Source organism: Podarcis cretensis (genome assembly GCF_951804945.1).
Source record: "Podarcis cretensis genome assembly, chromosome: Z".
Taxonomy (NCBI): domain Eukaryota; kingdom Metazoa; phylum Chordata; class Lepidosauria; order Squamata; family Lacertidae; genus Podarcis; species Podarcis cretensis.
This window is the reverse complement of record NC_137184.1, coordinates 42,472,393-42,499,815: the sequence shown is the minus strand read 5'-3', so window position 1 is coordinate 42,499,815 and position 27,423 is coordinate 42,472,393. Positions and strand designations below refer to the sequence as shown.

The following is a 27,423-nucleotide window of genomic DNA, read 5'->3' as shown; positions in this document are numbered from 1 at the left end:
TCAAACTGGTTAATGCTCTCTGTGATATAAGGAAACCCAACTTCAGCACACTTCCCTTTAACACATGGATTGGGGAACATGTGGGTCTCCAGATGTTTCTGAACTACAGCTCCCCATTTTCTCATCCTTGGCCAGGATGGGGCTGGTAGAAGTTGGAGTCGAACAACATCCAGATAGCCATAGTTTCCCCACTCTAAACTGCAGTTAACACTAGCCATAATTCTCAGCTCAGATTAAACAACTAACCATGGTTAGTTACAATCAGCTATGGTTCAGGAGAAGTGCATGTGCCGGAGTCTCACCAGACTCATTCCCATATGCTAAACTATGGTTCAGCATTAAGTCTGGATGCAGTCACTGATTCCCCTCCATAATGAGGAATCCATATACCTGGAGACAGCTGTATATTATGCTGGTTAGCTAACAACTCTTGTCCTGCTGATCCCAAAACAGGTTTACTATTTTTTACAAATGAGATATACTTTTTAAAATTAAAAATGAAGTTGCTGTGTTAATGGGTAAATGCTATAGGAATATCGTTCCTGCATCTTTTTTTTCTTTGTAAAGGCAGCAGCAGCAACAACAACAACAACAAAGCAGAACATTCATTTTGTAAAATGTTGTAACATTCAAGGATAGGGAAGAAGAATGATCACAAGCACCAGCCAATCAGGGCTGCACAGCTGGCTCCACAGCTTAATTTGCAGGAGCAACAAAGGCCTGAGGAAGCTGGTTTCACCTCATTAGTATTTTTTTTTTTAAAAAAAGAGGCCATGGCAACTGCTATTGTAAGGTATGTTTGAATGCTAAGATAGGTATGACTGGGGAATTGGGCTAGGGCATCATTTTTTTGTAGGCTACTAACTTTCATGGACTTGTCTGCAAGGCTGTGCATGATACCTGATCAATTAAGCACACACTGTGTAGGTAACTGAAACTTCAGGACTGCTGCATATTTATCAAATCACTATATAAAGCTTGGGTCTTTCTCTTTAATAAAAGAAGAGCATAAACAGCATAGTATTCCTTGGTGTCTGAAGTGTTTATTAATATCCTTCTGTTGCTACTTCCCCAGAGATATAAATGAGAGAGTGAATTTAAGTTTCTTTAGTTAGCCTGGCACCTGCTTCTGAATCCCTTCTCATGGATGTTAGCCTGTCAGCTCTCTGTTTGCAGCTCCCATAGTAAGATGTACATATCTCTTTCTCATGGAGGTATGTATTTTCACACCCTTAAATACTTGTCTGCACTTTAGGTACAGTTACACTGTTGCATGACCCTTAAACATACATAAAACATTCCCAAGCAACCCAGGATGATAAAAACTGGGATCCAAACTGCACGCTATGCATTCTGATGTGAGTAAGAAATCTTCACTTGTGTAGTGGCTGAGAGACTCGGTTGCAAATCAGAAAGTCAGATGAGAATGGTGCCTTCATCACGAACACAGTAGTTGCCTTTAGGCCAGCTACTCGCTGTCTTACACATTTCATCTATAGTATGGGAGTTCTATCTGCTGACTTCTCTCAGGAGGCTTAATAGGGTTAGGTAAGGACAGTGACTTGATACATGCAAAGTTCTCTGAACACTTGAAAGCACTGTGCAAATATTAAGTATTGTTATGTATGTGTCAAGGGGACAGTTCAGCTAGCAGACTGACATAGAATGAATTATTTTGCGTTGTGCTGTCAGAGGCGGATTTAGGGAAGTGTGACTGGTTCCGCTGCCCTGGGTGCTGAGCCTAGGGATTGCCACAGGGTATCACCACCAAGACATAGTGAATTGAGCAGAATGGAAGGTGTGAGGGCACATGCCAAATTTTGGCCTTGCACAGGATGCCACTGAAATTTGAAAGACCACAGTCTGCCTCCGGTGTGGTGGTTGTATGCTTTTCAGGGCTTCCCAAAGTCTGGTGCTCAATGAGCAGGAAAATGATGTGAGGCAAGGTGTTGTGCCATTCACTAATGGCCTTTTCCCAGGCCTTTGGCAGACTGCCCATTCATTAATACTTTCTGCAGCCCTATGAGCCAGAAAGTTGCTTTCTTCAAGATTCCAGATTCAGTAGCAGGCGTAGCACAATAGACACACATGGCTATATCCTGTGCTAGTTCTACCCAGAGTAGGCTCACTGATGTTAAAGGACATTGCATCACTGGTCCATTAAGATCAATAGATCTACTCAGAATAAAGCTTAGTTGGATGCAGCCCTTAGTTATTTTATTGTAAAGAATGTATTTACCACTCATCTTGCCACAACAATGGGTAACACTTATGTCCCCATCAGTGACAAAGTATAAAATGTTGTAATCTCCTTCATACTTGCTTATGCTTGAGTTACGAGCCGTTGCAAGCTTGAAATTCTGCCTGACTATCCTATTCAAAAGCTTCTGATAATATAAAGCTGAATAATAATTTAGGACCAGCATTTGTTCTCAACCACGCCAGTGTGCTTGGGAGTAGAATGCAACCCAACAGCTTCTGTCTGCCTAAAAGGCAGAATATATGCTACACAGCACTTACAGCAAAATCAATACAAATGAAAAAGCCAGGATATTAGCAGCAGCTCAGCCAGAAAGGAAAAATAAACCTTCACAAAGAAATATCTCTGGCATGATTATACAATAGGGCACTACAACTGTGTGATCTCAAAGAATGCATCTACCTCACATTTGCCAAGTGAAATTAATTACTTCTCAAAATACTCTACTCATCAAATGCTTTCCAAAGAAGATCGGGTGAGAATTGGGTGGGAACATCAAAGAAAGGCAGTGGCCTAACAGATTCCACAAAACAATGAATGAAAACATTTGAAATGTTAGCTTACTTATAGTAGCTTATTTAATTTAGCTGAAATTGTTATGGCCATGATCCAAAGAAGTAGAAGAACACCACGTGCTCAGCCTGCAGATCCTTTGACATTTCCTTTTATAGCAGCTGCCACATTTTTAAATATTCACCATTTGGAGAGTGCAATTGTGCTTGAAGTCCAATGGCTTTAAATTTTTCTAGCTTGATTGAGCCTTGTGCATAACTGAGTTGCCTGCCAAAGAATCTATTCATATTGCATACTCAGTACTCGCAGCCTCGCTGTTGCTCCTTGACACAGAGCCTACGGGAACTGAGACTAATCCCTAAATGACATCCAAAACTACTGGAGTTGTGCACCTCAGGGAGAGGTAAGCAATAATAGGCAAGCCGTCCTTCAGGGAGAAAATGCAGTGCCCCAGAGCTTGGTATGAAAAGCGCTGCTGTCATGGAAATCCTAAACTAAAAGACGCACTAGTCAGAATGTAGTACAACTAAATTGTCTCCCTCCAACAAGAGCAGAATAACAGCAGGAAACTAGCCAGATACAATAAGTCCAGTGCCACCTAGTGAGTAAACTGTATAATGACATTATCCACACAACTGCAATAGATTAAAATCTGCCAAAATACATAACATTACACCACCCTCTGTTTCAAATGCTCTCTTTATTCTGAAGTTTATTAATCAGTGTGTTTCTGTTTAATCTGTTAATGTTATCTTTGCTGTTTTTAATAATTTTAAGTCCTGGGGAATTTTTTCTATTAAAGGGCAGAGTTTGAAGCAGCCCTACTTATGTGAATGAGAGGCTTTAATCTTGGAAGGCCTTGCTCTTTTGGCTCATGCCTTAATACCTTGTCTGTTTCAAGGACCTAGCTATTGTGTCACTTGAGGATAAGGCGGGCTGTCAGTTTTAGGAGGTGATACAAGTTTTTTTATCTGTTTCCTTCCATCATCTCTGTGCATTGTATTCTTCAGCTATCAGGTGCTCTATGTCCTATTGAATCAGACATATGGGATTGTCATTCTTATGCTTAGCTAACATTGATCTTTCAGCATTGTTAATGGGGGCCATGTATCTTTGCTCACTGTTCTGTCTTCTTTTCTAACCAGCTTGATCTATGCAATCCATATCTAGCATAAAGGTGGGAGCTGTAGTTAGTATTCTGCATGATTTTTCATCATCAGGATAAGGTCTTGTTTTGTTTATTCACTCTGGGTAAGCTCTATTGTTTTGTATTCCTTGCTCTTAGATCAAATGTAAAGATATGTTTGCTGTTGACCCCATTTTAAAAGCCCTCTAGAGGTGGAAACTGAAAAGGTTGATATAAGCTGGCATAGTTATTCATTATGAATGGTGAAGCACAATTCCTTTATTTTCATTAATTTTACATAGAAATCAGTAGCAATGCAACATTCTTTCCTTGTTTTTGGAGATCTTGTGTTCAGCATGAAAGAGGATGGAAAGAGAAATGTTATTTCCCCCTATCCTTATCAAATCAATGTTATTAGAGAGGGCTGATTTTACCTTGTGCAAAAGGATGCTACTCTATCTAGATCTTGACCAGAAAGACAAGTAGCTTAGTACTGATGATAAATTTTAGATACACTGGACAAGAGTTCTAGCTTGTCCATTGTCAAATGAGATTTAAGTGCTAATCAGTGCTGAATCATTCTGAAGGATTAAAGGGAACCTTTATCCATCTCCACTAATATTCCAAGCTATAACCGAGACAAAAAAGAGAGTATATCCACATGGTATTATTTTCATTCTCAGATATGCTGAATTAAACACTTTGGTCAATCTAAGATTCATAGTATCTGGGGTTACTGGGGTGGGAGTTGCACTGGAGCTGTATATGTGGTGGGAGAAAGAGAAAATCTTTTTGTGATCTGTCTGTCTTGAGAAACAATGGGGTGCACCTCCTGGGGTGAAGTCAGACCACTGGAGAATGACATTGCCTGCTGTGGCTGCAGAGACTGGTAACTAGTAACAGCTGCCTCCTGCATTGTTTTTGCTGCGTTTGCAGCACTGAAGTGGCCTCTCCATGGTTCAAGCCTAGGCAGTATGTATGGAGGTCTTGGGCTTCCCAGATGACCCCTTGGCTTCATTGATGTGGACCAAAAAAAACAAAGCAATAAATTTTGCACCAGCTTGGCTGCAGGAGTTGCCAATCCTCTGGTAGTAATTGCATTTGAACTGTCTGTGTGGTGGGAGAAAAAGAAAATCAGTGTTAGAGAAATAAGAGTTGGCCAGGTGGCCCTGTTAAGGATTCCACATCTATTTGAGATTTGATCTATGAATGCTTGGAGCATGGCATTCTCCCTCGCAGAAACAAAATAATGACATGTATTACCTAGGGAGCCCTATGTAGATATTTCTCCTTATGTTTTAGGGGCACAGGTGGCGCTGTGGTCTAAAGCCTCATGGACTTGCTGATCGGAAGGTTGGCGGTTGGAATCTGCACAACAGAGTGAGCTCCCGTTGCTCTGTCCCACCTCCTGCCAACCTAGCAGTTCAAAAGCATACCAGTGCAGGTAGATAAATAGGTACCGCTCCGGCGGGAAGGTAAACAGTGTTTCCATGTGCTGCTCTGGTTTCGGTCTTCCAGTGCACTAGAAGTGGCCTAGTCATGCTGGCCCCATGACCCGGAAAGCTGTCTGTGGATAAACGCCGGCTCCCTCGGCCTGAAAAGTGAGATGAGCACTGCACCCCATAGTCGCCTTTGACTGGATTTAATCATCCAGGGGTCCTTTACCTCACCTTTCTTTTTACCTTTATTATTATTATTATTATTATTATTATTATTATTATTTATATTCCACCCTCCCCAGCCGAAGCCAGGCTCAGAGCGGCTAACAACAGTAAAATAATACAACATTCTAAAACCATTTCATTATAAAATCAGTTCAAATCAAATTAATGGCAACCATTGGGCTAGAGTTCTGTGAGGATTACCAAAGGCTGTGCCCTGACCAAAGTGAAAATAGTGAAAACCTCCCTGTTCCACCAAATTATTGTGTAACAAATTATTGACAAGGTTTTGAAAATCATCTGAGTTTTACTTCTGTTTATTTATTTATTTACTTGAATTGGTTTTATGCATGTTATATTTCTTCTTGTCTTTTTAATTTGTACACTGCATTGGTTGGTATTTTTTTTAAATAGAAAACTAGTCCCTATGTGTTCTTTTAACTCTTTTCAGACAGCCCTGCAGTTAGGAGAGTGAATTATTGAATAGTCAAAGAAGGCTCCAGAGTATCTACTTTAATAAGAATGTACCACAGCTTTGCAAATGAAATTTGGGGTGCAGTGGTTATGTGGTTGGACTTCTACTTTTGATAAATGCACTTTAAAAAAATATCAGGAGTTCCTTCATAATTCAATCCAAGAGGAGCAAGAGTGGAAAGGGGGAAGGATGGACAACTGATGGCAAAAATCGTTGTGTAAACTCACCCACTATTGCGTATTAAAATATTTTCAAAATGGGAGGGAAGGACTGGTGATCACAGTGGCATTTTCATTTTGCAGCATGCCCCTGTAATAATTGCTTACGTTACACATCTTTGGTGTCTTCCATCATAAAAAACAAACCAACCCTCAGAGAAATCACAATTTTAATGTTATATGGCTCCTGAGTCTTAGTTAAACTATGTACTGTATATATCAGGAGTGTGGGTGGGGGGGAAGGTGTTTTCTCACGAATGCAGACCACCCCCACCCCACCCCCGGTTTCTTTATCTGGCCATTGGAACTCTGTGGGCCACACTCCATCTTCCCAAGCCTCATCCACTGGCTCTCACTCTGCTCCCTCCTCTAGTGCTCTGGCTTGGAATGTGTCTTTGAACTGTGAAATTGCCTCTTGCTTGCTTACTTGGATGGAGGGTTGAAAGAAATGCATAGAAACCTCCAGTTTTCACTTGTTGGACTATAGCCTGCTGTACAATGTCAAGGGTTGCATCTTTCGCTTTGCCTGTCCCCCCCCCTTTCTTTTTTTTTGGCTCTTGCCCTGCCCATTACTGTGGCCCCCAGAAATTGCCAATCATCATGGAGTGTGGTCCTCAGACTGACAAAAGTTCCCTACCCCTGTTTTAGGTGGCACTTCCCATCTTCCTAATAGCTTCTCTTTTGCTATGTGTTCCTAGTGAGGAAAATACTTTTCACTGAGGGGCTCCAATATATATGAGAGAGAGAGAGAGAGAGAGAGAGAGAGAGAGAGAGACAGACAGACAGACAGACAGACAGACAGACAGACAGACTCAGGATACTAGGAAGTGGTTTTCTTTATCCCTTACAAATCCCTTGGACCAGTCTAAGGGATCCTGCTCTTTATCCTTCTGGCTTAATCCAGCTCAAACCAGGATTAGAGATATTTTTTTCCCTCTCCTGTCAAAGTGTGAACTCAGGATGGATGGCCATGTGAATATTCCCATCTGGGTATGCTGCTCTCTGCCACTCCCACATTGATGCACATGCATGATGGACTCTGGACTGCCTGGGCTCTTGCCATCTGTTGGATGGCACAAAGCCTAGCTTTTGATTATCCTAATGGTTGGAATGTCCTCCAGAGCACTTAGTGAAGTCTTGTTGGATTTTCAAAGCATATAGTACAGAGAAAATAGAAGGGAGTATAACATATTTGATATGTGCATGTTATAATTATTTATTATTAATTGCATTTATATATCGCCCTTCATCCAAGGATCACAGGGCAGTTTACAGCATAAAAACATGTGTAGAACTCAAAGGTTTTTCACTTGTACTTAAAGAATCTGTTACTTCTTGTTTATGGGCTGACTTTTGTTCTTGCTGCTTCATGTGTTATTCTGTCCATAAAACGCAGCGTGAGTCCATAGATATTCCACAGGATACAGCAGTAGCATGACCATGTTCTGTGCTGTTCTCTAATGTATATAAGACTCCAGTTTATAATGTATATAAGAGTCTAATGTATATAAGAGTCCAGAGGAACTACTGGTGTGAATTTGCATCAGTTCTGTCCTGCCAAGCTTGACTTTACCATGTGGCATCAAGAGTACTTCTTGTTTGATTCCATCTGTCCAATATACTTACTCTTAATGAGAAAAATTCACTCATAATATAAGAAGAGCCCTGCTGGGTTAGACCAAAGGCTCACTGAGTCCAGCATGGTTGACAAAATGCAGAGTAAATGCATATTCCAATCATGATAAAGAGGTAAAAATTATAGGCAGCCTAACTGACTGCACCTTAGAATAGTTGGTCATGGAATGACCGGAGAGGAGGCAACCCTGGCACTCAGCTAAATTTGTCACAAGAATACATTTTGAATGTGTTCTAAACATCCAACAACAGATGGTGCCAGAGAGCAAAAATGAGTTATATGGATTTTTATAAAAGCTTTTATTTTTCCTTTGTTGTAACAATTTAATTTCTGACTTTTTAATAGCGTTTATAACCTGTGCCCTGGACTTAATATGGAGGAGTGCCCAAAACCAGGTATGAGATGTAAGGGCTATATTCAATATTAGTCATACTAAGAGAAGCATGGGGTGTTAGGAGAGAGGCAGTACTTTGGGTGGGGGAGCCGTCATGCTTCTGGGGGTAGTTTGTCCACCTTTGGTCCCCAACCTGCAGTCAGCTCTCTCCTGTGGCTCCTAGAAGCTGTCAGCATGTGAAAGCGGCCACGTCCAGGGAATGACTTGGACTGGCCAGCTAAATCAAGTGAGGGTAGCTGATGGGTCTCAAACCTTCAATGACTTAAGGACTTCCCCTGCATGTGAAAACAGCCTCCGGTGGATTGAGCGGATGAGACCAATAGTGGGTCCAATGGCCAAGAAAGCAGTTTCTGCACGTGCTGTAGAGGGAAGTGAGGGGCAGATGGGGCTCGTTAACCTGGGAAGGTAGCCCATCTAAAAGAAGGAAAACTCTGGTCCTAAACCTCTGCTGCCTTGTAGGATATATTTGGGAGAAGAGATGGCTAAGGAGTAAACCCTACACAAATCAGGAGTGGAGTTGCTAAGGTGGCTAGATAGCGCCTTGTATGTTTTCTTTCAGCAACTCCTGCAGCCAAGTTGGTGCCAAATGTATTGCTTTCCTTACCATTCGTGAGGCCGGGTGTGTGTGTGTGTGTGTGTGTGTGTGCTTTTAATCAGGGCAGCCCAGGACCTCCATACAACACGCGGAGGTAACTTTGGTGCTGCGAACACAGTGGTGTAACTTCACCCCCTGGGAGTGCAGTCCATTGACTTTCGAGACAGTTGGATAACAACAAGAAGTCATTCTCATAGAGTGATTTAGCATATGCCATTGTATAGTGATGCACACTGGGGCAAAAAGCCACACACTGTATGTGGTTACAGAGTCTGAATTGGTAGTGACTAAACATCTAAAAGGTCTTGGAGTCATTGTAGATAGCTCAGTGAAAATGTCAACTCAGTGTGTGGCAGCTATAAAAATGGGTAATTTCATATTGGGAATAACAAGGACTGGGGGTGAAAATAAAATGCCAGTATCAGTGCTGTTATACAAGTCTGTGCTTCAGTTTTGGTCACTGCAACTCAGAAAGATTATTGTAGAGCTGGAACAGGATCAGAAAAGGGAAACCAAAATGACCAAGGGCTGAAGAAAATGATCAATGGTTTGGATAGGGGGAAAGGTGTGTAAGGGGCTATGTGAAACATTGACTATGCATATTGTGGAGAAAGTGGAGGGAGGAAGTTTCCTGACCATTGGAAGATTCAGGACAGACAAAAGGAACACACAACACATAACTAAACTGTGGGGAAATGTTGTAATAGCTATCAACTTGGATGGTGACTCTAAATTTTATCTTTCATACAGACGGTCAGTTCTGTGATCAACTGTTGTAGAAATTTCAATTCTTTGTCATGATCAGAGCATGCATTTACCCAGTATGAGCATAACTGAAGTCATCTAGTACAAGAACGCATCTTCCTTTGGATGCCTCCTTGATCATCGTAGGTGTTTTGGTCAGCGTAGTGGTAGTGTAAATGCATACCAGATGCTAAATTTTATTTGGAGCAGACCTGTTGAAATAAATGTACATGATTAAGTTAGGGCAATTAATTTCAATAGGTCTCTCTGAGGAAAATTTAGTTGAATACCAGTTTAAATTATTTTTAGGGTGTGACAGCAGCATTCCCAGTCAGTAATTCTGCCACTTTGGGGATTTCTGCTTCGTATGACTCTTAATACTTTTGATGAACAGAGCAACATCCAGACCTTCATCCAGAGTTTGTATCCATTGCCATATCCTATTAGTTCTATCAATTCCAACAAGTTTCTGTAGTACCCACTACATATTTGGACTCCTTTTTAAGAACAATCACCCCACTAAAACTCTGCCTTGAGTCCTCGTCAGGGAAAAAGGGGTATAAATAATTGTATAATGGTAACGAAGACGTAGGTGGCACTGTGGTCTAAACCACTGAGCCTCTTGGGCTTGCCGATCAGAAGGTCGGCGATTCGAATTCCCACGACAGGGTGAGCTCCCGTTGTTCAGTCCCAGCTTCTGCCAACCTATCAGTTCAAAAGCACATCAAAGTCCAAGTAGATAAATAGGTACTGCTCCGGCAGGAAGGTAAACAGCGTTTCCGTGCGCTGCTCTGGTTTCGCCAGAAGCGGCCTAGTCATGCTGACCACATGACCTGGAAAAACTGTCTGTGGACAAATGCTGGCTCCCTCAGCCTGTAAAGCGAGATGAGCACTGCAACCCAAGAGTCGTCTGCGACTGGACTTAACTGTCAGGGGTCCTTTACCTTTAACGATGATCATGATGATGATGATGATGATAAAAACAACAACAACAACAACGTTTTAGTTTATAGTGGTATTTAAGAGAAGCTTATCTAACTGCCCTGTGCTATTTTAAAATGCGGAATCTATATTGTTTTTTTATTATTTATTTATTTTCAATGCAGAATCATAACAAAAATTACAAACATTGAATCCAAAATAATACTATACAAACAAAAAAACCCGGAACATACAAAAAAAAAAAAAACAGAAAAGAAAAAGGGGGGAAAAAGCAAAGGAAACAAAACTAAACTAAACAAAAACGAAAAAGCACACATCTACAGAAAAAAAAACCATATCATTACGTACATAAACACAAAATGACTTCCTTCCTTTGTTCTAAGACCTCAAAAAATTTACTCTTACTGTATTGTTGTGTCTAATTAAATTACTTCCACCTTTGTACTTTTTTTTTACACCATTTTTCTTTTTCTTTAACCCTGTAAAGCACCATTCATTACATACCAATATACTTACTCCAGAACAATGTTTTTTCATATACTCTTTAGCACAATCCCATTCTTTTAATAATTTCTGGTCCGATTGTCCCCTTATGTAAGCTGTGAGTCTTGCCAGATTTATGTATTCACAAAATTTAATTTGCCAATCTTTCACTGATGGAATTTTTCTGCCTTTCCAGTTTTTAGCTATAAGCATCCTGGCAGCTGTTGTTGCATAAAGGAATACTTTCCTTTGATTTTCGGGGATATCATTTGTAATTAAACCTAAAAGGAATGCCTCCGGTTTTTTACTGAAAGATATTTTAAACATCTTTTTGAGTTCTTCATAGATTTCATTCCAGAATTGTTTAATAGGTCGGCATTCCCACCACATGTGAAACATTGTTCCTATTTCTTTTTTACATCTCCAACAGGTATTTGATTTTAATTTGTAAATTTTAGCCAATTTTACCGGTTAAGTACCATTGGTACACCATTTTCATAAAATTTTCTCTTATTGTATAACATGCCGTGAATTTAATATCATATTTCCATAATTTCTCCCATTGGTCCAGCCGAATTACATATCCTATATCACATGCCCATTTAATCATAACTTCTTTTACTTCTTCATCCTTTAATTCCCATTCTAATAATAAATTATACATTTTGGATATTTTTTTTTGAGTTTTGTAATAATACTTTTTGTAATTTTGATTCTTCTTTTTCAAATCCTATTACTTTATCCTGGTTTAATATTTGTGCAATTTGGTGATATTGTAACCATGTGGTACAGTATTGGGTCACCTCATCGTATGGTCTTAGTTTTAATTGGCCCTGTTCTTCCTTTAGGAGCTGCTGGTATGTTGCCATTCTTCCTATAGTATTTTTCTTTTTAACCTATATTAACTCTAGCGGTGAGACCCACAATGGGGTTTTCGGTTCTAACAACCTTCTATGTCTCACCCAGACCTTGTATAATGCATTTCTAATTACGTGGCTTAGAAATTCTTTATGGACTGAGTGCTAAAATGTCAAGGGAAAGGAAAAAATAAAATTACAGCTGTAATTGATTAAGTAAGAGAAGAGGGTAAAAAAAAGAAAATAAGTAATTAGTTAACTGAAGTGAGGGGTTGCTGAAGGAACTGTAAAACAGGGATGCAGAAAAGGGGAGGTAAGGGGAAGTCTGGGAAGTTAGGTTTATGAAAAAGAGATTTTGAAATTATGCATGTTTATATGTTTTGTTTGTTTATGTTTTGTGAGCTGTTTTGTTTTTAATTTGTGTTGGAAAATTAATAAAAATTATTATATATAAAAAAAAGAAATTCTTTATGGACTGCCACTTTGTTATAAATTAGATAGGCATGCCAACCATATCTGTTGTTCCATCCCTCCAAATCCAAAATGTCACTGTTATCCAATTTGATCCAATCCTTGATCCAAGTAAAGCATGCCGCATCGTAATATAGTCTCAGGTCTGGCAGTCCAAAACCTCCCCGCTCTTTTATGTTGGTTAATAATTTATGTTTGATCCGTGGCTTTTTGCCTTGCCATATAAACTTTGTTAGGTCCGTTTTCCATTTTTAAAAACAATCATCTTTACCTATTATGGGAATCATTTGAAAAAGGAACAAAAGTTTTGGTAAGATATTCATTTTAATAGCTGAAATTCTACCCCAGAGTGTTAATTTCAATCTTGTCCAAGTTTCCATTTCTCTTTTTGTTTCTTCCCAAATTTTTTTATAATTATCTTCAAACAAATTTATATTTTTCATTGTTATTTGTATTCCTAAATATTTCACTTTTTTTTACAATTTGTAATCCAAATTTTTCTACCAGTTCCTTTTTCTCTTGATCTCCCATGTTTTTTACCATTAGTTTCGTTTTTTCTTTATTCAAAGCAAAACCTGATACCCTTCCAAAGTTTCCCATTTTTTCTAGAGCCTTTGCTATGCTTTCCTTTGGATTTTCCACCATTAAGACTAAATTATCTGCAAATGCCCTTATTTTGTATATTTTCTCTCCTAGGGATATTCCATTTATTTCTTGATCCAATCTGATTGGAATCTATATTGTTTTGTAATGTTGCAAACCGGTTAGAGACTTTTTTGTAATATGAAGCAAGATGTAAATTACCTCAACAAGAACAACAGCTGCTCCTGATGTGTGAATTTTCCTCTGTGGTCTCTTTGAATGCCTTCCATGTCCCCATGCACTTTCACCACCTAGATCTATGCTGCACCTATTGAACAATCATAAATTCCCTAAGGATGATTTATTTGAACCAGAAGTTCCTTAGCTCCTGTTTCCCACAGTGATTAGTTTAAAAGCTGCTCTGCCACTTTTTTTAAATTTCAAGTGCCAATACTATGATTGTACTCCGGTTCATGTTCAGCCTACCCATTTTGTATGGACCCAGCTTGTCCTTGTTGTTGTTTAGTCGCTTAGTTGTGTCCGACTCTTCATGACCCCATGGACCAGAGCACGCCAGGCACTCCTATCTTCCACTGCCTCCCGCAGTTTGGTCAGACTCATGTTTGTAGCTTCGAGAACGCTGTCTAACCATCTTGTCCTCTGTCGTCCCCTTCTTCTTGTGCCCTCAATCTTTCCCAACATCAGGGTCTTTTCCAGAGAGTCTTCTCTTCTCATGAGATGGCCAAAGTATTGGAGCCTCAGCTTCACGATCTGTCCTTCCAGTGAGCACTCAGGGCTGATTTCCTTAAGAATGGAGAGGTTTGATCTTCTTGCAGTCCATGGGACTCTCAAGAGTCTCCTCCAGCACCACAGTTCAAAAGCATCAATTCTTCGGCAATCAGCCTTCTTTATGGTCCAGCTTGTCCCTAGTGCCTGACAAATCCAAAACATGCCTTCTGATACCATTGTCTTATCTACCTTTCTCCATACCAATGGCTTGAGCTGAGTTACAAGATGCAATAAAACAAGCACAATAAATTGAACATGAAAGCACTGAAACTAGACCTAGAACAGTAAAATACTTGAGGCTGGAGCTATTTAAACTAGCATAAAAAAGTAAAGGCACTCATAAGGACTGAGTTGATACTGTCTTTAAATTAACCATCAAGCAATCCTAGAGGAAGGCAATAATGCTTCTGAATACCAGTTGTTGGAAACCGCAGTGGGGAAGAGTGCTGTTGTGTTTGGGTCCTTGCTTGCAGTTTTCCCCCAAGCATCTGCATAGCCATTGTGAGAACAACAAACTGGACCAGATGGACCTGATCCAGCAAGCTCTTCCAACATGATTACCATTGTGTGGGAGGGAAAAGTAGGGGTATTCTTCTGGCCCCAACCCCTCCATCATACTGCATCACTGTTCCTGCCTCCCATGTGTCAGGGGCTGAACTTCTGCAGTAGTGTTATCAGCTGTACTTGTGTAGTCTCCCCACACAATTGAGTACATGGAAGTTATGCTAGGGGTGATGGTGCAACACTGGAGCAGACGGGGCCTCAGAGGGTACCCCCAGTCTTTCCTTCACACCAGTTAAATATGGAGGGACCACCTGAACAGGGCTCTATTTTAATCACTGTGCTGCCCTGAACTTAGTTGTGTCTTGGTTTTCTGTTCCTCTTCTGTCCTAGTTGGAGAGACAATAAATTTCTCAGTTAGCTTTGTAGCTGTTGTGTGCTCTGAGGATTCCATGGCAAAGTAACCTTTCAGTTCTCGGTAACAGAGTACATAAGAACAGTAGGTGAAGTTCTGTATTCGAGGGCAAAGTACTGGGTGTACTTTGCTTAAATCTACAGTGATTGCAAGTAAATATTTTGTCCTGCAATAAATGTGGGCCTCAGGTAGGGATGGGGGGAAGATTTAAATCAGTTTGCATTTAAAGTCAAAACTCTCTGATTTTGCACCTACTCAAACCAAAGTACAATCGTCCTTCAAAATTTGCGTTTTTAAAAATTTTGCAATTCAGTTCTCCAGTCAAACAGGGAGGGATCATCACAGACCACAGCAAGCAAATGAAGCAATGGGCAGAGCACTATCAAGAACTGTACTCACAGGAAAACACAGTTCTCAACAAACTATAATTAGTAGCTGATAGGGTCTATCCTGACTCACAATGCAGCTTTACAGCTCAGAGATAAACAGTCGACATGGTTTTCTCACTGTGTAAGCTGCAGGAGAAATGCAGAGAGCAGAGACACCCTTTGTACATGCATTCATAGACCTGATGAAGGCCTTTGACCTCATCAGCTGAAAAGACTCTTCACACCTCTCAACAAGATAGGATGCCCACCTCACAGTATGATTGTGTGACACTGCCCAGTATGATGGTTCAACCTCGGAGGCCTTCCCTATAAAGAGCGGTGTGAAACAGGGCTGTGTTATTGTCCCAGCTCTCTTTGGCATGTTATTCTCTCTGGTGGTCTCATATGCTTTTGGTGACAGGGGTCTGTTCAGCTTGGCACGTCACCATGCTAAGACAAAAGTGGATCTGAGAGATTTTGTTTGCAGATGACGCAGCCTTGACATCACACTCCAATAAAGATCTACAGAGATAAATCAACCTTTTTGTCCAAGCCTGCAGAGAATTTGACCTTACCATCAGCCTGACAAAGACCAACATTGTGGGTCAGGACATAATCAGCATACTACACATCAGCATTGGTGACCACATGCTTGAGGTGGTAGACGGTTTTGTTTACCTAGGTTCCACCATTACCAGCAACCTCTCCATTGACAAGTGTATTGGCAAGGCAACTATGACAATGGCTCACCTCTCCAACAGGGTATGGGAGAATGTGATGCTAATGTCCAATACCAAGATGAAAGTCTACCAGGTTTCCATGTTGAGCATGCTGCTTTATGGAAGTGAGTTGTGGGCAACTGTAATGGGATAAGGGGCTGCTTGTGCGTTAGCGCTAAGACTCTCAGAGTTTTGTAGTTAGTTTTAAAACTCTCCCTCTCCGCGGAGCCATCAGTGCATGGCTGCCTTAATCGCTGGCAGAATCCGTCAGTGGGCGTTTCCGGAATTTCCTCCAGCATAAAAGTTCCTTGACCGAAAGTCTACGCCTTGATTCTCTGCGTGACAGCTTTCTGCGCAGAGTGGGGGTCCCAATGGGAGGTCCTGAGCTCTTCCCGCTGGTCTCGCTGGAAGCATCTCTGAGCCTCCCCTCCGACTCCGTTTCCGCTGAAGCTCTCCCTCTCCTCCTGCTGGTTCCCTCCTCAGCATCAGAGGGTCTCCTAGCATCCTGGAGCCTCTCCACCACCCTAAGCTCCGATGGCAGTTCCCTGACAGCAACTTGCACTTGCCAGGAGCGACACCTCAATGTCTTCCACATGTGCCGAGTTAGGAAGATTTTGGACATCATACGGCAGGACAGAGTCTCAAATAAAGATGTGCTCACATGTTTACATTCCTGTCCTAGTGACATCTACACTGGCTTGGTCATGTTCACAGAATGGAAAATGGCAGAATCCCCAAGGACATGTTTTATGAGAAGCTGGCTTTCATTATACTGTAAAGATGTCTGCAAATGAGATATTAATGCTGTCAACACCAACATTGACATGTGATAATCCCTTGCAGATGACCACAGTGCCTGGAGATAGACAGTAAAGACATGTATCCACAGCAGTGACTAGAGGAAGAACAACCTCCGGGAGGAGTGGAAAGAGAAGAAACACCATGGTGCCCTTTGACAATATTTCTTGGAGTTTCATGAAGAAGAATCTACAGGGGATGGGGGTTGGTCAAGGTTTTGGGAACGGTATAGGTGCAATTTACTCAGAACAAAAGGCTAAATTAATTGTGAATAATGTAGTGACGGAAGAATTTAAGATAGAGAAAGGAACACGACAAGGTTGCCCAATCTCTCCACTGCTTTTTATATCGGTCCTGGAGGTTCTTTTAAACATGATTAGAAGGGACCAATTGGTTAAAGGTATACAAGTCGGACCTAAACAGTACAAATTGAAAGCATTTGCTGATGATTTGGTATTGACATTACAGGAGCCAGAATCTAGTACTAAAAGAGTATTGGAACTGATCCAAGAATTTGGACAAGTAGCGGGATTTAAGTTGAATAAAATGAAAACTAAGGTTTTAGAGAAAAATCTAACAGTGACTGAGAGAGAGAAGTTTCAGAAGGAGACAGGATTAACACTGGTTAAGAAAGTGAAATACCTAGGGGTAAATATGACTGCCAAGAACGTGAATTTATTTAAGGATAATTATGAGAAATGTTGGATGGAAGTGAAAAAGGATCTAGAAATATGGTCAAATCTGAAGCTATCATTGCTAGGCCGAATTGCTGCGATAAAAATGAATGTATTGCCAAGGATGCTGTTTTTGTTTCAAACATTGCAAATTTTGGATAAAATGGATTGTTTCAAGAAGTGGCAGAGAGATATTTCTAGATTTGTCTGGCAGGGCAAGAAGCCTCGAATAAAATTTAAGATATTAACTGATGCTAAAGAAAGAGGTGGATTTGCCCTGCCAGACCTTAAACTGTATTATGAATCAGCTGCTTTTTGCTGGCTGAGAGAATGGCTGCTTCTTGAAAACACTGACGTGCTGGACTTAGAAGGTTTTAACAATGTATTTGGGTGGCATGCATATTTGTGGTATGATAAGGTCAAAGCACATAAAGCGTTTAAAAACCATATTGTCAGAAAAGCATTGTTTAATGTCTGGTCAAGATATAAGGACTTGCTTGAAAATAAAACCCCAAGGTGGTTGTCACCAATGGAAGCGAAGGCTCAAAAAAAGCTTAATATGGAGGCCAATTGGCCAAAATATTGGGAAATTTTGGAACAAGAGGGAGACAGATTAAAACTGCAGTTTTGAAAAGCTAAAAAATAGAGTGCGACTGGCTCCATTATTATCAAATAATGGAGGCATATAATTTGGATAAAAAAATTGGCTTCCAGGTGGAAAAATCAAAATTGGAAACAGAACTGCTAGATCCTAAAATTAAGAATTTGTCAAGAATGTATAACTTGCTGTTGAAATGGAACACTCAGGATGAAACGGTGAAATCAGCTATGATTAAATGGGCACAAGATGTTGGACATAATATTATGATGGCTGACTGGGAACAGTTATGGACCACAGGTATGAAGTTCATGGCATGTAATGCCTTAAGAGAGAATATAATGAAAATGATCTACAGGTGGTACATGACACCAGTCAAGCTTGCAAAAATTTATCATTTGCCCGAAAATAAATGTTGGAAATGCAAAGAGACCGAAGGTACATTCTTTCACCTTTGGTGGACATGCCCAAGGATTAAGACTTTCTGGGAGATGATCTATAATGAAATGAAAAAGGTATTCAAATATACCTTTCTGAAGAAACCAGAGGCCTTTCTCCTGGGCATGGTCGGCCAATTGGTGTCAAAGAAGGATAGAACTTTCTTTATGTACGCTACAACAGCAGCAAGAATACTTATTGCAAAGTACTGGAAGACACAAGATTTACCCACCCGGGAAGAATGGCAGATGAAGGTGATGGACTACATGGAACTGGCGGAAATGACTGGCAAAATCCGAGACCAGGGAGAAGAGTCGGTGGAGGAAGATTGGAAGAAATTTAAAGACTATTTACAGAAACATTGTAAAATTAATGAATGTTAGAAGGATGTTGGAATGAAGTTATGTGGTTTTAGCAGAAATGTTATAAGGGTTTAGGAAAAAATAGACTGTTAATTGGTGAAAGGAGGGAAAGTAAAGTTACATCATATTGAGATAAATTACAGAACAAAAATTGGAAAAGATGGAAAGGATTTGCTGAAATAATTAACTGAATTAGAATACAAAAAAGGAAGGTGTGAGGAGGTCAAGGAAACAAGCAAATGAAAGATAAGTTATGGGAAGATTAGTTGTGGTTTTTTTTCTTTTCTTCTTTTTTCCTTATTGTGATGTGTTGTGTTGTTTTTGTTTAATATGGTGTTATTACTTTTACTTTTGCTTTTTGTAACCCTTAAAATTTTTAATAAATATTATTTAAAATAAAAAAATAAACACCATGGTGCATCTGCAGCAGCACAACCAGACACCTTCATCCATCCTAGCTGCAATAAAACATGTCTCTTCTATATCGGTCTCTACAGCCACAGCCGGCACTGTGACTCTCCAACGGTTAGACTTCACCTCCGAAGGCACATTCTTCCATTGTCTCCCAAGACAGATGGATACCAACAACAAGGCAAAATTACCTATCAGAATGTGTCTTAGGAGAAATTGGCACAAAAGTGCTGGTGAATTTTCATGAGAAAAAAATCAAGTTGATGAGGAGATCTGAATTTAAGAAGGAAAAACAGAGAAACCAAAATTGACAGATTGATTCACCCATAGTCTCTGGTGTTTGCTTTTTTCACAATGACTAACTTTACAGTGTTTCAGATGCTTAATGGAGAAGGAACATTATTCTCTTCTGAAAAATAGCCAAAGATTGAATCAGAGTTCCACAGCTGTGGCATTGCTGTAGAAAAAGACATGTCCCTCACCTTCGCCTGGCTAACTTCAAGCATAAAGGCTTCCCTTTAAGATTATGATTATTTTTGTGTGTGTAGTGGGGTAGGGGGCATTTTCATACAAGAGAAAAAGTTTATGAATTGGTTGGTGTTTGATTTGGTTTCCTTTCAGCAACTGCATCAGGAACGTAACTGCAGCTGGGTGCTGCTTGTACATACAAGTCAGGCTTGGCTTTCAATAAAATCCTTAGATCTCTAGCAAGAAGGGACACATTGCTTACAGTGTTTTCTGAGGATCTTCTGTTGCTGAGACAGGATGAATGTTCTTATTGATCAAAGACAATTGGAAATGTCTTAAGGAGGAGGATTTTTCGAAATATATAGAACTGGGTCTTACAGGCTCAAATACTTACACTGAAAACATTCCTATTAAGAGAGATCTAAGAACATTGTTCCGTGGTGTGTTTATCCTCAGACATGAAGTAGGAAACACTACATTTTCCCCCCTTTTAAAGTCTGTCATTAATAGACAGCCTGTTTATGGAGGGACTTCCTCATTTTTACAATCTTAAGTTTCTGAAACTTTTTTTTTTTAAGCAAGTAAACACTTCCTGATTTAGAGTGTATTTTTTTATTTTAAGTTAGCAGTTGAGCACTAAGAAAAGCTCAGCCACTGGGACATCACTGCAGTTTGAACAAGAATTTATACCCTGAGCTAGGCCCCCCTTTTGAAGGGCTACACAAAAGAATGGTTTAGTTTGACTGAATTGCCTGCTACTTGGTGGAAATCATATATAAATGAGCCCCAATCAATCAATACTCATGAGGCTGCAAAAGTTTTTAAAAAGCATAAAAGATAGATCAGAAGATATATTTTAGTACACACACACAAAGGCTCTTAAGTGCTGTTGTCTGACACTATGAACTCCAATCAATGTGTCAGTATTTTGGAATTTGAAAGGAAATGGGGATCAGACCTGACAATCCAGAGCTGAAATTTGATGCCCTGGTCTTTTTGATAAACTGACAGGCAGTGAAAATTGCACATGTCTGCAGGGAATCAGGAGAAAAAGAGTTTTGTAGGAAGTCTGCTTATGATTCACAAAGGCATGTGCTTTATCAAAATGGATTTCATTCCCATTCTGTGGCAGGTTGTTTTCTTTCAGATTGGAGGCTTTTTGCAGATTGTAAGCTGTTTGCTGCTTTATGCACATGTATAGGATAGTATTGTTTTTGTTGGTCTCCAGTTACTTTGCTTACCTGTTATTGGAACTTCACACAGAACTTATGTGGAAGAATAATGTGAAAGGGAATTACGCGGGAACTTGGTAGAACAAGTTGAGTGAGTGAGCTGGGGGGATAGAAGAGAACAATAATCAGAAATGCGGTAAACCTTTTCTTGGATTATAGCACTTCAAACATCTAGAGAAGTGTTCAGCTGAGTCTTCTCTGTGATATGCTGTGTCAACCAGCACTCATAGTGGGTGTGCTCATATGCTAGAAACACAAAGGAAATAACTTTCTTACGTATTGTAGTAATTATTGCAACAGATTACAAACTGCTGAACATTGTTTGGTCAAGTCTACCTTAACTGATGACATCAGTAGTGCAGCTAGCATAAATACAGGAGAAAATAATAAGTACCTATTTCATTTCTTAAAAGAGTAGAATGTGTTCCCTTTGTGTGTTACTACATGTTCTTGTGTTCCTGTTTCTGAAGAGAAGTATATAAATTTTCCATTTCCTGATTTCACATGCTTAATTATTTTGTATTGTTTAATCTCTCCCCATTTCTCTTCTCTTGAAGATGACTGTCTTCTTCAGATAAAAGATTCCCCCTTGTCATTTGTCTGTTTGCTTAAGCCTGGTTTGGTCCTCTGGTTTTCATCTTATTTCTAAAGGCTTTAAGTTTGTCCTGCCACTTAAAGCATGCCACTAAAGTTTTCCTTACTTTGTCTTGCCTGGAAAGGAAACATTGCTGTCAAGGATAACTGCTTCCTTTTCAGATTTGGGGAGGTTAGCCATATTGGAGTCGGTTGCCTTCATAGAACGAGTCTGGACACTAGGATCCATAAAGCTTAAAAAGTTGGCAAGAAATACTAGAAAGTTTGGCACTGCATTTGTGTGTGTGTGTTTTATTGGCCATCTTCAAAACAGAGTGCTAAATCATTTAGTGTGTGTAATGCAGCTGCAAGGGCTTGGAGTGGAGGCGTAGGAGAGAATGGAATGCTCTGAGGAGGGGGCCTTTAATGGGTTATGGAGTGATAGGACTGCTGCTGCCCAATCTGGCCTCAAACTTAATAAAAATGAACTTTTACTTTCGCTCCACTGGCTTGCATATCGCCAGATCTAACCATCCTTAGCTGCTGGAAGAATGGCTTACGTTATCCTCAGTCAGCATTCCAAGAAAAGTATTTGGGGAGGTGGTGGGTGTGGGGGGTTAAGACAACCAACATGTATTGAGTGGAGCTGCAAAATGTACAGAACCAGGTGAAATAATCCATCCTTTTGGCTTCTGGTTGTTTATCATCCATTAGTCCAGTTTCACACAGCAAGGACTAGATTGCATGAAGATGCTCAAATGTCACAGGACTTCAGAAAATTGTATCAGGTGCTGTGCTCAAGGATTTAAGCCATAAATCAAGCATAGCTGTGTCTGAAATAATTTTCTGCCAAGGCTAATACAGCTGTTTCATCCTCATGCCATTATCAGGTTGTAAGCAAGGCATTATTGTTTAGGCAGCTGGGATCCTTTCACTTACTTTGCTTTTTTTGTCTCAGGCATTGTGAAGCATAATCTAAGCAGCATGTTATGTTCTATACAAGCCACTTATGTGGAAGAATCAATAATGGCAAAGTAAGTATCGTGTTATCAAACAGGGAGGAGTGTCATTTGGCTGCTCCTAACAGTGTTACATTGCATGCTGATGTTTCACCAGAGATATAATCCACCTACGTGGATTGGAAGCGAGCACAAAAAGTCTCTAAGCCCTTTTTTCCCCTTTCCCCTCCTTTAACAAATAACTAGAAGGTTGTCTAGTCTCATGTCTTCCCTCCTTAATGTATATTTTCACCTTGGGGAATAGCTGCCTGTTATTGATTTAGCTAGGAAAAAATATAACCCAGAATATATTAAACATGGTAGGTCCGATCTGAACTGGCAGCGCGTGTAAATTTTTAGCTCTTTAGTGGAGGAGAAAGCCTTAGCTGCACTCAGTTTTCATCTTACAGATAGATTTCTTTAAAAAGGAAGACATTGTTATATGACTATTGATTTCTCAGCGTTCTTCATAGTTGCACCAGTGACGTGTGTTGTTCCGGCTTTTATGAGAATGTCTTTAATGGACATGCAGAAATGCAGTTACCAGCATCTGTGGCCGAATCTCTCCCCCCGCCCCCTTAGTTTCTTTTTTCTTTTAATTGAATAACTTCCAGGCTTTGCATGTTAGATCCTGTTTCATCCCTCCTTCTCCCACTCAGATAAAAAAGCTACGTGAGCTGACAATCGCAGGAGTGCATCTGTTGTTTCAATGGTGGCTGGCTTGATGAGTGAAAAATAGATGCCTGCCATGTGACAAGCTTTAATATATATATATATATATATATATATATATATATATATATATATATAATATTTATTAGTTTTCCAACAATTTAAACACCACAAAAAGAACAATACAATACAATACAAAAACACTACATAACACTAACACATTAAACTAACAACAAAACAAAACAAAACAAATTTAAAAACACATCAAATAATTTCAGTATCTTATCTTTCATTCACTTATTTCCGTGACCTCCTCACACCTCCCTTTTTGTATTCCACTTCTGTTAATTGTTTCAGCAATTCCTTTCCATCTTCCTGTTTTCTATCCTATAATTATCTTAACACATTCTAACCTTATTTTTTCTTTTAATACTCTATTAATCTATTAATCTATTTATACTTAATTCCTTATAACATTTCTACTAAAGCCATATAACTTCATTCCAACATTTTTCTAGCATTCATTAATTTTACAGTATTTCCGTAAATAATCTTTAAACTTTTTCCAGTCTTCTTCCACCGACTCTTCTCCCTGGTCTCGGATTCTGCCAGTCATTTCCGCCAGTTCCATATAGTCCATCAACTTCACCTGCCATTCTTCCTGGGTGGGTAAATCTTGTGTCTTCCAATACTTTGCAATGGGTATTCTTGCTGCTGCTGTTGCATACATAAAAAATGTTCTATCCTTCTTTGGCACCAATTGGCCAACCATGCCCAGGAGAAAGGCCTCTGGTTTCTTCAGGAAGGTATATTTGAATACCTTTTTCATTTCATTATAAATCATCTCCCAGAATGTCTTAATCCTTGGGCATGTCCACCAAAGGTGAAAGAATGTAGCTTCAATCTCATTACATTTCCAACATTTATTATCGGGCAAATGGTAAATTTTTGCAAGCTTGACTGGTGTCATGTACCATCTATAAATCATTTTCATTAAGTTTTCTCTTAGGGCATTACATGCCGTAAATTTCATACCTGTGGTCCATAACTGTTCCCAGTCAGCCATCATTATGTTATGTCCAACATCTTGTGCCCATTTAATCATATCAGATTTCACCATTTCATCTTGAGTGTTCCATTTCAACAGCAAGTTATACATTCTTGACAAATTCTTAGTTTTTGAATCTAACAATTCTGTTTCCAATTTTGATTTTTCCACCTGGAAGCCAACTTTTTTGTCCAAATTGCATGCCTCCATTATTTGATAATAAGGGAGCCAATCTCGCACTTTATTTTTCAATTTTTCAAAACTCTGCAATTTTAGTCTGTCTCCCTCTTGTTCCAAAATTTCCCAATATTTCGGCCATTTGGCCTCCATATTGAGTTTTTTCTGTGCCTTCGCTTCCATTGGTGACAACCATCTTGGGGTTTTCTTTTCTAACAAATCCTTATATCTTATCCTAACATTAAACATTCTTTTCTAACAATATGATTTTTAAAAGCTTTGTGTACTTTTACCTTATCATACCACAAATAAGCATGCCAGCCAAAAGCATTATTGAAACCTTCCAGATCCAACACGTCGGTGTTTTCAAGAAGCAGCCATTCTCTCAGCCAGCAAAAAGCAGCTGATTCATAATACAGTTTAAGGTCTGGCAGGGCAAATCCACCTCTTTCTTTAGCATCAGTTAATATCTTAAATTTTATTCGAGGCTTCTTGCCCTGCCAAACAAATCTGGAAATATCTTTCTGCCACTTCTTGAAACAATCCATCTTATCCAAAATTTGCAATGTTTGAAACAAAAACAACATCCTTGGCAGCACATTCATTTTTATCACAGCAGTTCGGCCTAACAATGATAACTTCAAATTTGTCCATATTTCTAAATCCTTTTTCACTTCAATCCAACATTTTTCATAATTATCCTTAAATAAATTCACATTTTTGGCTGTCATATTAACCCCTAAATATTTCACTTTCTTAACCAATGTTAGTCCTGTCTCCTCCTGAAACTTCTCTCTCTCTTTCACAGTTAAATTTTTCTCTAAAACCTTAGTTTTCATCTTGTTCAACTTAAAACCTGCTACCTGTCCAAATTCTTGAATCAGTTCTAATACCCTTTTAGTACTAGATTCTGGCGCCTGTAAAGTCAATACTAAGTCATCAGCAAATGCTTTCAGTTTGTACTGTTTAGCCCCCACTTGTATACCTTTAACCTCTTGGTCCTTTCCAATCATATTTAACAAAACCTCAAGGACCGATATAAAAAGCAATGGAGAAATTGGGCAACCTTGTCATGTCCCTTTCTCAATCTTAAACTCTTCTGTCACTACATTGTTCACAATTAATTTTGCCTTTTGTTCTAAGTAAATTGCACCTATACCATTTTCAAAACCTTGACCTACCCCCACCCCCTGTAGATTCTTCTTCATAAAACTCCAAGAGATGTTGTCAAAGGCTTTCTCTGCTTCCACAAATATCAAAACTGCCTTGGTATTGGTATTCACTTGTAGTTTTTCTAGAATATTAATTATATTCCTCGTGTTGTCAGACAAGTATCTGCCCGGGAGAAAGCCCGCTTGGTCTTTATGAATTCTTCTACTAACACCTTTTTTAATCTTTTAGCCAAAATATCTGCAAAAATTTTGTAATCCACATTAAGCAGCGATATGGGGCGGTAATTCTTAAGCTGTGTCTTTTCAGTCTCTGTTTTCGGTATCAGTGTAATGCAAGCTTCCTTCCACGACTCTGGTGCCTTTCTCCCTTCCAATATTTCATTGCAGACTTCCTTCAATGGTTGTATTAACCATTCTTTCAGAGATCTGTAATATCTTGAAGTCAAACCATCTTCAGCTTCCAGTACCTCACTCTTCCCAATCTTCTCCCCCTTCTCCCTCTGACCACTCATCTTCGCCCCACCACCACTCCCCGGGCTCTGAGCCTTCTTCCCTTGGGGGTTCCCCAGCTGGTTCCTCCCACCATTCCTCTGCATTCAACCAGTCCATGACATATTGTCAGAGATTCAAGAGGTTGAACAAGGGCTCTAATGACCATGAGGCTGGGATGTGGCCTAGTGAGCTACATGGGACAGCCTGTGCCCAACCTTAAGAACTCTGCTCAGGCACAGCAAAGAATAGTGGTGTACAATAGCAATTCATTTGATTAAAGGGAAGCCTTGTGTCAAGATGTCTTAAAACAGAGTGAAACCAATGGTACCAGACCTAGAAGGGAACTGGGGCTGCAGAATGCCTCTGTGCCATCATAGGAGCTATTGGCAATGTGATGATGAAGCAGCTGCAAGTTCTGGTTCTCCTAGTGGCACACATGAGTGGCACAGAAAGCCAGCTTGGCAACCAGGACGTCTGAAATTGCAGGAGCCACTCTTTCCCACAGCAGCCAGTTGCTCTAGAGGTGGGATAGAAAATACACCTTATCCACCTGAAATTTCAAATATGACTTGTCAGCACCAAGGCAAGGGCCACCAGGGTTCTTCTAGTCTTCACAAGCTTTTGTGTGTGTAGGGGCTTAAGCAGGCTTATGCCCAGGTGAAGCAGGTAAAAGATGGTTGGGCAGGTAGGCCATTCCACAAAGCCTTTGGCTCAAACCATGACATTTCATTTCAACTTAGGATGGGGATGATAATTAAGCATGTGTAGTTTCATCTGCCCACATTCATCCTTTATTTGCCTTGGTTGTCTCTCTCTACATCCCTGCTAAACTTAAGTTGCAAACTTCTCAGAACAGGAATTGATTCATTTATTTCATAAAATTTATGTACCGCTTAGTTGCAAGAAAAAAAATCTAAAAGTGGTGTCTGTATTCTGCTTTTCTTCTGAAAAGGTGGTATTCACTGATACTGTATAAATAATATCACTTTTGAATATTGAAAACACATCAAGCAATGTCAGTGACTTATAGGGCTGTTGGGGCTCATCAACCTGGAAATATAGTCCATCTAGGAGGAAGACTCTGATCCTAAACCTCCACTGCCTTCTGGGATATTCTGTGGGGAAAGAAAAGGCTAAGTAGTCTCTACACACATCTGGAGTCCCAAGAGGGTTGGAAGGTGTCTTGTACGCCTCCTTCCAGCAATTCCTGCAGCCAAGCTGGCACCAAACACATTGCTCTGCTTTTCATTGGAGACAAGAGGGGGGGTCTTGTCTCCTGGGCAGCCCAAGAAGTCCAGACACACTGCCCAGGCTTGCACCCCAGGGAGGTCACTTCAGTGCTGCTAACACAAAGGTTTGACTTTACCCCTGGAGGTGCACTCTATTGTCACTCAAGACAGACAAATGCCAACAACAGGACTGTTCACTGCAGCCTCTAAACTAAGCTAGCACTGCCTCCTCCTGCTGCAGATGAAGGACTGAAGCTAGAGGAGTAGTGCTTTTTCTGATACAATCTAGTGATTTTGTGGCTGAGCTGAGATTTGAACTGCAGACTTCAGAG

At 40.0% G+C, this 27,423-nt stretch overlaps 1 protein-coding gene and 1 long non-coding RNA gene across 21 annotated transcripts in view; one reads left to right on the top strand and one right to left on the bottom strand.

Moving 5' to 3' along the window:
• LOC307208299 (transducin beta-like protein 3) overlaps nucleotides 1–27,423 on the top strand; it is a gene marked incomplete at its 5' end in the record, with an annotated part of 171,556 nt that overhangs the window by 71,806 nt on the left and 72,327 nt on the right. For 6 of the 12 annotated variants that reach the window (XR_013835053.1, XR_013835054.1, XR_013835055.1 and 3 more), the window contains one exon: nucleotides 8,235–8,880. The exons of 2 other annotated variants lie outside the window; for them this stretch is intronic. Coding sequence is in view for 1 of the 10 variants with exons in the window: in XM_079962974.1 (XP_079819100.1) it covers nucleotides 8,235–8,290 (56 nt within the window). Of the gene's footprint in view, nucleotides 1–1,075; nucleotides 1,292–8,234; nucleotides 8,884–16,592; nucleotides 16,729–27,423 lie in introns of those variants that run through there. 4 more of the 12 variants (XR_013835051.1, XR_013835052.1, XR_013835058.1 and 1 more) reach the window with 4 other exon arrangements.
• Nucleotides 1–27,423, bottom strand: part of LOC307208316 — a 116,160-nt gene that overhangs the window by 47,850 nt on the left and 40,887 nt on the right. The window contains exons 2-3 of one of the 9 annotated variants that reach the window (XR_013835079.1): nucleotides 20,740–20,830; nucleotides 13,180–13,285 (exon numbers count right to left, since the gene is read on the bottom strand). The exons of 5 other annotated variants lie outside the window; for them this stretch is intronic. This is a non-coding gene — a long non-coding RNA (uncharacterized lncRNA). Of the gene's footprint in view, nucleotides 1–13,179; nucleotides 13,286–20,739; nucleotides 21,120–27,423 lie in introns of those variants that run through there. 3 more of the 9 variants (XR_013835080.1, XR_013835078.1, XR_013835081.1) reach the window with 3 other exon arrangements.